Genomic DNA, 11,664 nt, shown 5'->3' on the forward strand with positions numbered 1-11,664 from the left:
CTTACCATAATAACCCATGGGGGTAAGAAAGAAACCAGAGTACAAAAACCTATGATCAAAAAATGCGAAAATGCTAATCATATGCGTTTAGAATATGATCTACATGGCGGTTCAATATTACCTTATAGAGTTTCGTTTCGTTAAAAAAAAAAAATGTAATAAAAATGAATGTTTTCGCACACAAATCTGTTGCACAAAATTGAATCAAAAGTTGGTGAACTCCAACAACAAGGCAAACAAATGGACGCGAGGAAACGGAAGAAACGCTTATCCAACAATCTCTGCTTCGTTAATTTAAAATGCAAATTAAGAAAACGTAAAGAAAAGCGTTTCAACGACCACCGGTAGATTTTCTTTCTTATTTTAACAATTCTGCTTGGGCGCTTAAATTAGACCAATTTAATATGCTGTTACGGCGACGGATGGGCCAATAAAAAATAATTGGCTAGCCCCGTTATTCGTCAGAGTATTTCGCGTATTATACGAAACTCCCGAGTCGCTACCTAAAATTCGGCCTAAATTAATTCTATATTTTGGAAAACATCCCATATCAAATATTTGCAATTTTTTTTTCTAATATGGTTAACATTTAGAAAGATAGATAGAATAATTTTTATTACATCCTTTGTTGCTCTTTTAAAGTGTTGTAAGTTCTAAAATTTTGATCATTTTGCAGCATACTCCACCTTTTGATTGCAACAAAGGTTAAGGATAAATTTGTTTTGCCGGTTTTTTATAACTTTTAATTAAAATTGTACATATCAATTTTTTTTCCTATTAATCACATTTGATTATTGCTCAGCCATGGTGTTATGTGGTTCCGTACTAAGCACTAAAGTTAAAAAATTATTTATGTAAAGCTGAAAACTTGCAATGTCTTTATTTTACTAGCGAAGTAGATATCCACTGATAAGTTCGAACACTTTCTATCAATTATAATAAACTTATTAAAGAGTTTTAAATAAAAAATGTTACATTGGAAAGCGAAAAATATTTTATATACCATTTTTAAGTCCGCGTAAACTAAATATAATCAACGATGTTTTACCGAGGTGACGTCATCGCGAAAAGTGACATCACCACCGACAAAGCTCCCGTCTGCCGTCCAGATTACTATGGTATTCCGGTAATAGTCAACTCGGCTAATGAAAATCTGGCGCAATATTTATTTTCGTGTTTCAATTGTAAATCTCCACGACGTGTCCTTGTCTTTTGTTTGCTTATTGATATTGAATTTCGACAGTTTTCGTTTCGTAAAGTCTGCTTCAGAAATTCAGAAAAAATGACGACTACGTTAGCAATGACACCAAGCGTATTCTTATGGCATTTGCCGGTGTCATGATTATGACATGATCGCCATCGTTCCTGATTTCGAGTATACGTCATAATTCAGTGACTTTGTTATCGTAAACATCCCAAAAATATGTTTATGCCATCTTTTTTCTACCCAAATCCCATGCTAATTTCCTCCAAATCGAAGAAATAGGTAACGCAAAGTTTAAACTGGGGCTAGAAGTCTACACCTACAGTAATATCAAAAATTTTTCTTGGGGAATCGTATACTTGAAAGTTGAAAGAAAGCAAAATTATTTTTTATTTTACTAGAGATTTCGTCAAAACAAATTACTTAATTAAAATGATATATATAGAAAGTTAAAACAATTACGATCTGAGATATTACCGAAAAGCGTCTAGTGTAGTGTTATTTTGGTAGGCTAAGAATTTTTTTTCAAAGAAATTTGCTTTTTTATTTCGATAACAATTATCCTGCGTTTCCTAGAGAAAAAACAGGGGGACTTGGGGCGCCACAGAAATAAATAGAACAAGGAAAAAAAAGAATAGGCTGATAAACACAAACACGTTCTATTTTTATTGATGTTTTATTATTCAAATTCAGTGTTGTTAAATGTGAAAAAATGTTATAAGAATTGATCATATTTAAGTTTAATAATACGGGCACAAATTTTAGAAACAACGAGGAAAAAGAGGATCGAAATTACAGAAATAAAAAAAAGTAAGTGGAAACAGGGATGACAAACACTTACGTCACAATAATAAAGAAAGACAGGTAAAGGTTACTTTTGTTCCTTGGAACCTACACATGCTGACCGCTAAGGGTGTGATTCCTCGAATGATTTTAACAAAAAAATTATATCAATGTAGACGCGCAATCGCTTTATTTTTGATATACAGAGCATTGGAAACTATCGCGAACCTAGTTTGATACCAACTATTTTTTCTTAAAATCAAACAAGGAATTGCTATTTTGCTATTTTATTATTTCAAGTTCAAACTAAAAAAACATCCTAAACACAGAAATTTTTAAGTTAAGTTTAACAACAGCTTAATTAAAATAAAAACTAACTAGGAATCGACTTCAATAAATATTTTCAAATTGCAATTTTTTGACTAGTCGATACGCTCGCTACTGGCAATTCTCCAATAAAACTTTAAGCGTTGATAACTTTATTAATTAAGGTTTCTCCACATCAAGATACCACCACCGTCTATGCGTCCAAGAAACAAGTCCAGTTGGCTGACGTCCCACCCAACATTTTTCCCGAAACTTGCAGTCGCCAAACCGCACGCTCACATAACTCGCCCAAAAATAGCCCATTTTAACTATCGAACATAATGGAGACTGTCGAGAATATCGATTTGATTCTGCTTGGTTTTGATTTTATTCAAACATTGTTTTGTTTCATTTTTTTGCTTGCCAAATCAAAAAGGAAAGCAGGAAATGCGCAACGGAATCATCACGAAATGTGTCACTGCGTTACTCACCGAGAAAGAGATCCTCAGGAAAACCGATGATTCACCAACATGGAGTCGAACGATAATAAAATGGATTCTCGGTGTCTTGTTTTGTGGTCAACTACACGATTTGCAACCTTTGCTACTTGCTTTAAGAGAAAAAAATCGAAAAATGAACTAAAAAAGATTTAATTGATAATTTGATTTATGATTTAAAAATAATAATACAACATAGAAAAGCAACGTCCTTGTGCCATATTTAATCTAATATTCAACATAAATATATAATACAACATACTACAACTATCAACTAAATCTAGACTACTTAAACCAGCATGCAATGGGAATACAATGTTTTAACTTATTGCCAAAGAATTATTCAAAATAAAAAAAAAAACAGAAAATTAAAAGTGAATGATGAAATCAACCAAAGATAATTTTATTTTTCAATTTAAACTTCTTAAATAGTAATTTCGTTTTCGGTTGTGAACCAGCGATTTTACGGACATTCCAATTTTCAGATCTTCTTTGCTTAATTTAACATGGAAAAAAGCCCTTTAGCAACATCATTCAGCTTAGAACCCTTTTACGGAATGAGTGATGGTGGGTAGAGAACTTTTTGCTCTTTTTGTATTGACCGCTTATTCACCGTCTCATTATTCTTATAATTTAACTCAATTTTGTTTGAAATTATATATTGTTCTGGTATGGTTGCACACCCAAACGGACATCAAAGAATAAAACGGATGATTGTAGTCCAATTTAAATTAAAAAGATTTATACTGTAACAAATAATTTAATCAAAACTTATCAGTGCACGCGAGAAAAGAATTAGGGATAGGGATTTTAAATAATTAAAACCAATTATATGTTACACCTCTTCTATGAAATCAATATACGTAGTCCCCCTTCTAGTCGCTAGGTGGAACCACAGCTTTAAAGCAGAGCCAAAAAACTGTGGAATAACTTACCATGCACGGTATATTCGCCATCTATGGTCTTAACCTGATTCCTTTTTTTGTGCTTTGGTGGCACATGTTCATTTTTATTCGGCGTCCGTTTTTTCAGCCTTTTTTTAGCGTTTTTGTTAGAAATGGGGAAGTACAAACGAGATTTACCTTCCCCATCATCGGATGAAGAAAAAATCTACCTACGGCGAAAGATTAAATCTTTCCGTCGGCGATTACGTAATCGCGAGTGGCGTGGTTCTCGATCAACGAGATTTTCTCTTTCGGAGACGACGTCTTCATCGTCCGGGTCCCGATCGGAATCTCCAGAACTCGAAAGACCGCCCATCTTTCCCACTCACACGACAGCCGTCGAATGTAATTTTATATTTTTTCGACATCGAAAAAATAGAGTTGTCTGGTTTGTCCGGCTATGGATGAACTGCCTGGGAGACGGACATATATTGAATTTACCTAGTCTAACGTAAGTATGTTTTTTAGGCTCTTCAATTAATTCTGAAGTCATAGTTGAGCCCCTCGAAACGGATTTAGACCAAAGTGTCCTCCAAGCTCTGGGGTCCATAGTCCCAACACAAAGTTCGATGGGCCAGCCGCTTCATGACATTTTGGTAGGGCAGATTAATACCTTTTTAAAGTCCGGTGTATCAGAAGATTGTCTCAGTGACCTTTTGCGTAAATATCCAGTGCCGAAGAATTGCCCCCTCATTGATCCTCCAAAATTGAATGTGGAGATGAAGTCTGCCATCAACGAAGGTGGCAAGAAAAGGGATGAGAGACTGATGGCAAGACAGAAGGAAGTAGGGGTTGCTTTGACGGCTGTTGCTAGGGCACTCTCGACCTTGCTTTTCAAACCGGTTAAGGATGAGGAGTCCTTACTCCTCATCGAAACCTTGAGTAATGCAATATGTATTTTAAGCAAAATACACCATTCGGATTCCATGTATAGAAGATCGGCTGTGTTAAGCCTTTCGCTGGGCCCAAATGGACTGCAGCGATGCATGAAGGAGGCGCTCGTTAATGCTTCTTTGGACTGTTTCTTATTTGGAGAAGATTTGTCTGACACGCTGAAATCAGCAAAAGCCATTGGTAGATCAGTGGCAGATTTGAGAGCAGGTGCATCCAGAACAAGACCTTTACAGCATAGGGATTTAAACTCGACAGGCCCACTTCGTTCTCGGAAGATCCAAGGCCGAAGTGGGCGAAAGTCATCATACCCTCAAAAGAGCGAATCCAGGAAGGTTCGAGAAGAGGGGGGGAGGAAGTATGTCCCCAGAAGAAAATAGTAAGTACTTTTGCTGGAAGATTGCACGAGTTCAGGGATGTTTGGAACTCTATAACTCAAGATGTACAGATTTTATCTTGGTTGGAAGGTTATGAAATCCCATTTGCGAGGCCAGTTATACAGGACTTCATTCCGACAAATCCTGTTTGGTCCCAACAAGAAAAAGATTCGATTTATAATGAGGTTAAACACCTGGTAGATATAGGTGCTATTGTAGTTTGTGAACCTTGTAAGAATCAGTTTATTTCAAACATTTTTTTGGTTCCAAAATCGGATGGTTCGGTTAGGTTAGTGTTAAATTTAAAGAAACTGAATGCTTTTATTGACACTTGTCATTTTAAACTTGAAGATAGAAAGATAGTTGAAACACTCTTAACAAGGAAGTCCTTTATGGCCACTTTGGACTTGAAAGAAGCTTACTTTCTAGTTCCAATAATTGAAAATCAAAAGAAATTTTTAAGATTTTATTTTGATTCTGTCTGTTATCAGTTTAACGTTACCCTTTGGTTTATGCACAGCCCCCTGGGTCTTTACAAAATTAATGAAACCAGTGGTTTCTTATCTCCGTGCCAAGGGTTTTCTCTCAGTAGTTTATTTAGATGACTTTTTACTACTTGGTAATCAAATTAAGACTTCAGCTATAAATAAGGCTCAGCCTGTTTTAATTTTGCATAAATATGAGAATGTTAATCTTCGTGTGGCTTCAACTGTTCTGTTTTATATTGAGAGGACCAGTGCTTTAAGAGGGGGTGAATCTCGTTTGCTTATTACATTTAAAAGGCCTTATAGGGCGGCAACTAGAGCTAGCATAAGCCGGTGGATAAAGATAGGTTTAGAGAATAGTGGTGTGGACACATCTATTTTTACTGCTCACAGCACTCGACATGCTTCAACATCGTCTGCGTTTCGTAAAGGTATTTCGATTGATATGATTCGGAAAACGGCAGGTTGGTCAGAACGTTCTAAATGTTTTGCCCTTTTTTATAATAGACCTATTTGTACAGCCGGTGCAGGCTCTTTTGTTAATGCCATATTTGCGACTTAGAATTTATTTTTCAGAATTTTTGTGTTTTCTCGGACAACCATTTAGTTTGTATTTTTACTAGAGGCTTTCATAAGTTCCGTAAAGTTTGGATTTTTTTTTTATATGTTTTTTATATGAGTTGCCTTTGAAAATCTACGTATATTGATTTCATAGAAGAAGTGTAACATATAATTAGATGATCAAACGAACTTACCTGGTAAGTGAAGTTCGATCATAATTATATGTTACACCTCTTCGTAGAAATCACCCATTCCCGCCCAATGTACTGTTCCGAACAGTACTAAAATGCCCATTGACAAATTTATTAAAAACGGGCTTTAAAATAGAATGAGGTTAAGACCATAGATGGCGAATATACCGTGCATGGTAAGTTATTCCACAGTTTTTTGGCTCTGCTTTAAAGCTGTGGTGCCACCTAGCGACTAGAAGGGGGACTACGTATATTGATTTCTACGAAGAGGTGTAACATATAATTACGATCGAACTTCACCTACCAGGTAAGATCGTTTGATCATCTAATTTTCAATCATAAACAAAAACAACAAAACTCGTTTGTTCGTTAATATTTCTAATTATTTATCTAAACTTGAAAAGCGAACTTCTTCGTTGAAAAGAGGTTGCTTGAATGTCGGCCGATTAAAATTATTAAATAAAGTTTATATGAAATATATAATATACACTAGATAACCAGATTGTAATTTTGAGTTCAAAAAAATACTGAGAAACCAGTTTTTAGCATAAAATAATAAAGATAAAAACATGTCCAAATCAAATCACAAAAATTGAATTTGTTAATGAGGATGCACTTTTTCAAAAAGGTAGTTTCATAATTGAAATTTTTCACTAGCTCTTTCACTGAAAATAAAAATAACGAAAATACATTGGGATACGGGATTCCAATAATAAAAGTAGGAAACAAATTTTCCGTAAAAAAAATAATAAAACAGAAAAGATCTGAGCCAAATGAATTAAATAATGACACTAATACTACTACAAACTTGAAAGTTCAATTCAGAGAAACAAAAAGGATAAGGGGGTTAGACGTAAATTTTGTTTTCGTTGACTACGATAAATCCAAGAAACAAAAGCATTTAGGACTATTCTGAAATTTTTTGAATAGCCTTTATTAGATTATTTCAATAATCCTAATGTCGCCTTTAAATTAATAAACTCGGGCGACTACGAAGTTTATTTATTAAAAGCAACCGGTTGATTAAATATGACCCAAATTACACAGTTTAAAAGAGCGACACCGCGTTGCCAAGTTGAACCAAGTTTCGAGAAATTTGAATTTAAAACTTCGTTCATTGAGCGAACCAGAACTATAGGATGATCACCAAACTAACCAAAATTTCTGAACATTTAAGATTACGAATAAATTTGCTTTTCTTATTACTAAAAACTAGCCAATTAACGCAATTAAGATATCGATGGTCTAGTGAACAAATGTTGTAAGTAAAAAATTCACAATTTTCAGTATTCGAAAAATGAACTTTAGGTGAAGTATAGAAATAGTTTTCTGGTTCTTAATACATTTAAAAAATGGATTTTGGGGGTCTGAAAAATATTTTTATCATTTACCACCTTTGTACATGAAAATTATCCCCTTAGCCAACGCTCAATATATACTTCAAGAAGTATTTCTTTTAAGCAAACGATTCAAATATTGGTGATCAATAATATGGAATACCAACACATGGTTTATTTATATAACTATAATTATTTATTATACTATATAAATTGGAACTGATTATTACTAGCACTGCTAACATTTCACTGCACAAAAGTTATTTATCAAAATATTTCCTGTGCATATTGCTTGTGCTTTAAATGAGCTGTGGACATATACGCTAACCGAAAATGATGTTATGTCCTCAGCTCCTCTGAGTTAGCCCCCCTGGACTTTCATCTTTCATCTTGGAAAGAAGTACCAGTACGATGATTATAAATTTTGCTCATTTTCACTGAAGAACGTCAATAAACCTAACTTAGATTTAATTTAAGTTCTAACGTCTGGCTATTCAGTAGACGACACTGCTGCTGACTCTACGCTAAATGAATTAAACTGATCCGAATAAAAAATGCGATTGCACTTGTTAAACCTGCAGAATCGAACCAAGCAGCGGCAGCGTTGCTTAAACTGTTCTTTGACCCGTTACAACATATTGAAGATAACATTCTTTGACTTTCTTCCTCATACGTTCACTACGGAGACGCGTATTACGCTCGTGTTGTAATTTATTTGCTTTGATGAGGCCTTTTATCGGTAGAATGTGAAATAAACGTACGTTTATTTTCTGTCAGCGTACGCGAATATGTTGGATTGGCGAGATGTAGAAATACGCGTACACTAACAGAGCTCTATTCAAGAAATCGCATTGCTCAACGTCGAAACTGTAATCATCAGCACCCATTGGCACCAGATTTATGACCCGAGATTCTATAAACAGAACCGTTTTCTTTCTTGAGATCCAATCACGTACCGACAGTTTGTTTAATTGAGGTTTGCGACGGAGTTTGAAAACTCGCTTACAATGTATTATGTATTATTATATTTATTATATCATTAGATCATTCAATGGCTCATATACAAAACATGTATTTAAAAAATGCAGTACAAATACTACTGAGGATGTAGATCCCGTCAAAGATAACAACAATCCTTTAACATTGGAACGCTGAACAACAAAGTTAAAGTTAGAAAAAATCTTTCAGAGTGCTTTATGGCTTCATCAGGCGAACCTCATGGAAGCAACTTGGGACTTCTTTTGGTTGCCATTTTTGCTGTACCAGATTGAATTCTTTAACAGTCTGTTATTTGCAGATGACTCTAAATTGTTTAAGATTACGAATGTTGAAGCTTTACCGAAATACCTAAATATGACTACGAAGTGGTTTAATGGATTACAACCTTAAGCAATGCTCAGGTCTACATCCAATATTACAGTTCTAAGGTTTATAATTAGAAACTATTTTGAGATTCGGCTATATAACGCCTTGGTCAAACCACATTTAGAGTATCCCTGTGTTGTTTGAACACCACGTTAATTGTGATATTATTCAAAAAGTTCGGAATGTTTGAGTTATATATAAAAGTATTCTACGATAATATATATAGTAATTGGTAAGAGAGTCTGTTATAAATGTATTTAGGTGTCAAAGAATTTCTACTAGTTTAAAGTCCTTTTTTGGTGCAGATATTCCTTTTTAATGTACATAAGTCAGTATGTATGTTTCTTTTTATTCTAGATTTATCAATTTAAATTTGATGAAGCACTCTTGTATTGTGAGTATCTGTTGGTGTGTGTGTTGGTATAACTGAATAAATAAATAACAAGTTTGATAAACGCAATTTTAATCACGAGTTTGATTTCATTAACGAATCACTGAAGAAGCTTATCAAAGTGTTGCGTACTAATCTATTTCTTGGTTACAATTTTATAAAACACATTCAGATATATTCACTGAATGATTAGTGAAGTGACCTTGAGAACTGACAAACAATAAAATCCTTGGCTAAAATATACCGAAAACATCCTATAGCTCCCAAACCAGTGTCTAAAGTGACTGAATGTCCGAAGTGTCTAGCGACAGTGACACTTTCCGAACCCTTGATCAGTGCACAAATGGGTAGGAACTACAAAAAAATAGCCAAAAAGATTGTCACTTACCAGATAAAATTCACTTAAATTGTTAGAAGCTCGGCCTATAAGATATTTTTTACTCTTAGTTAATTTAGATGGCTGTCCTCAATGTATAATGTATATTAAGATATAAGAGAAATCTTGTACGGGAGGGTGTGAATTACAAAGCTATCTGAACAATATTTAGCTTTTTTAGTCAAACAGTTTTTTACTCGGGAAAGTAATAATAATGATTATCGTGAATGTGTTTCCAAGATTAATTGTCCTTTAGATATAGAATTTGATAGGTTCTTAGCTGTGTGCACCTCAAATATCAAAAAACTCTGTGCTCTTTGGTCACTTTCAGATGATGTCAAAGACTCCAAGGATGTTGATATTTTTTTCCTTAGCCCTGTTCCCTAGGGAAGGTATACAGCCAGAATCTTCCAGGCTCAACACAGCACCCGAGGCTCACGGTGGGAACCGAACCCGATTATTATTGTTGAAGTATTATTTATTTTGTTATATTTAGAATATTATGTGCCTGAGTGGTATTTTTAAATAATAATATCGAGTATCGGCTATTCGACATAGAATGCGGCTATAACAGAGACGAAGTTATGCTTTTAAAACAAACAATTGTTGTTTGATACAGGTATCTGCATTCCCCGTGATCCGATAGGACTTTCAGAGAGAGTGTTTAGTTTGATGCGATAGTTAAATTGTACGGTATTGCTTTGGCCGTATCAAATTTAAAAGGTATATACACATTCGTGAAATCCTCCACGTTTTATTTTTTAATCTTACAATTTACTTCTAAAAATTGGTCCACAGCATAGGATAATGTCAAACATAAAATGTATAAAACATTCTAAACTAAAAAGGTAATTTAAAAATGAGTTATTGACTTCAAAAAATTGGATAAATCAATAATGAAAAACACAAGAATAGCACAATTGACAAAGACAGCAGCTGCGACCGTACGGAGCAGTAGATACCCCACAATCGAGGTATAAGCCGCTCTAAGTCGTCCATTTTACCATTTCGAATGCGTCGGAACGCTTTCTTGCCTAACCTACAACCTCAGAGATCGATAAATTTCGGTGCGTAAACTGGGACGCAATATTTTTAGTCCACAACTCTTGTTTGTCGTTGCCCAACGTTAGCGTTTGACCTCGTTTTTTTGTTTAGCAGGAAATCAAACTGTTTTCTAGGCGAACGCCGACGTTGCCGCGCGTTTCAGGACGTCGCGATCGAAATTGATCGTTCTGTCATGTACAATGGTTTATAATGTGAGTTCGGTGTATTTTAAAAATGAAGAATCAGACAAAAATAAAAAAAGAGTAATACAATCCAACAATGTACTGTACGTTGCCGACAATTTTTTTCAAACTGATTTCAATCCTCTACGGCTCTAAACAGTGCATATGCATCGAGGTGCATCTTGGTCGCCATCAGCTTGAAGAATTGATATTTAGAATTTCTGGTTCATCTTTGTACTATCTAAGCAACCTCATGCATTCTTCTGAATTCCCATATTTCGAAAGCCTCCAGTCTATCCATGACATTCGCCTTTATTGACCATCAGACTCTCGTTCCTGAGGAGAGCTCTCACGTTTATCCATGCTGCTCTGGTCTGATCGATTCTACGGCGTATCTGTTGGAGACATGTTCGAGATTGATTCGGTCGAATAAGCAAATCTACTCACTCGCTTGTAATTAATAGGCACAAGTTGTTCAATTAGGTTGGGTTCCAGAGGATTTAGAAGCATTGCTGTTTCATCTTCGACTCCAAATTTTTCAAAAACCCCAAATCAATACTGTTGCATACATTTGGGGCCACTCATTTTCTATGTTGGATAAGCTTTATCATTTCTAAAAACATCGACAAGCGATTTTTCGCAGACTTTCATCAAACCGAGAATGATAAGACAAAAGAGCCAGATCCCGAACAGAAAATTTAGCAGAGGAAACTTTGTTGACGAAGAAAAA

At 34.9% G+C, this 11,664-nt stretch overlaps 1 protein-coding gene across 1 annotated transcript; it reads left to right on the plus strand.

Moving 5' to 3' along the window:
* The first annotated feature begins 1,039 nt into the window (after positions 1 to 1,039).
* LOC132706939 (uncharacterized) lies at positions 1,040 to 10,845 on the plus strand. Its single transcript, XM_060678537.1, has 4 exons — positions 1,040 to 1,126; positions 3,992 to 4,079; positions 4,203 to 4,916; positions 10,805 to 10,845. The coding sequence occupies exons 1-4, from the start codon at positions 1,040 to 1,042 to the stop codon at positions 10,843 to 10,845; spliced, it is 930 nt and encodes a 309-aa protein (XP_060534520.1).
* The last annotated feature ends 819 nt before the right edge of the window (positions 10,846 to 11,664 follow it).

This window comes from Cylas formicarius, unplaced genomic scaffold (assembly GCF_029955315.1).
Source record: "Cylas formicarius isolate icCylForm1 unplaced genomic scaffold, icCylForm1.1 PGA_scaffold_9__14_contigs__length_23061073, whole genome shotgun sequence".
Lineage (NCBI taxonomy): Eukaryota > Metazoa > Arthropoda > Insecta > Coleoptera > Brentidae > Cylas > Cylas formicarius.

What these genes read in the sequence shown, in the direction of transcription:
- LOC132706939 (XM_060678537.1), top strand. Translation starts at nt 1,040, where the DNA reads ATGTTTTACCGAGGTGACGTCATCGCGAAAAGTGACATCACCACCGAC. An exon ending in TCACACGACAGCCGTCGAAT is followed by an intron (nt 4,080 to 4,202) that starts GTAATTTTATAT and finishes TATGTTTTTTAG; the next exon opens with GCTCTTCAATTAATTCTGAA. An exon ending in TCGGAAGATCCAAGGCCGAA is followed by an intron (nt 4,917 to 10,804) that starts GTGGGCGAAAGT and finishes CAATATTTTTAG; the next exon opens with TCCACAACTCTTGTTTGTCG.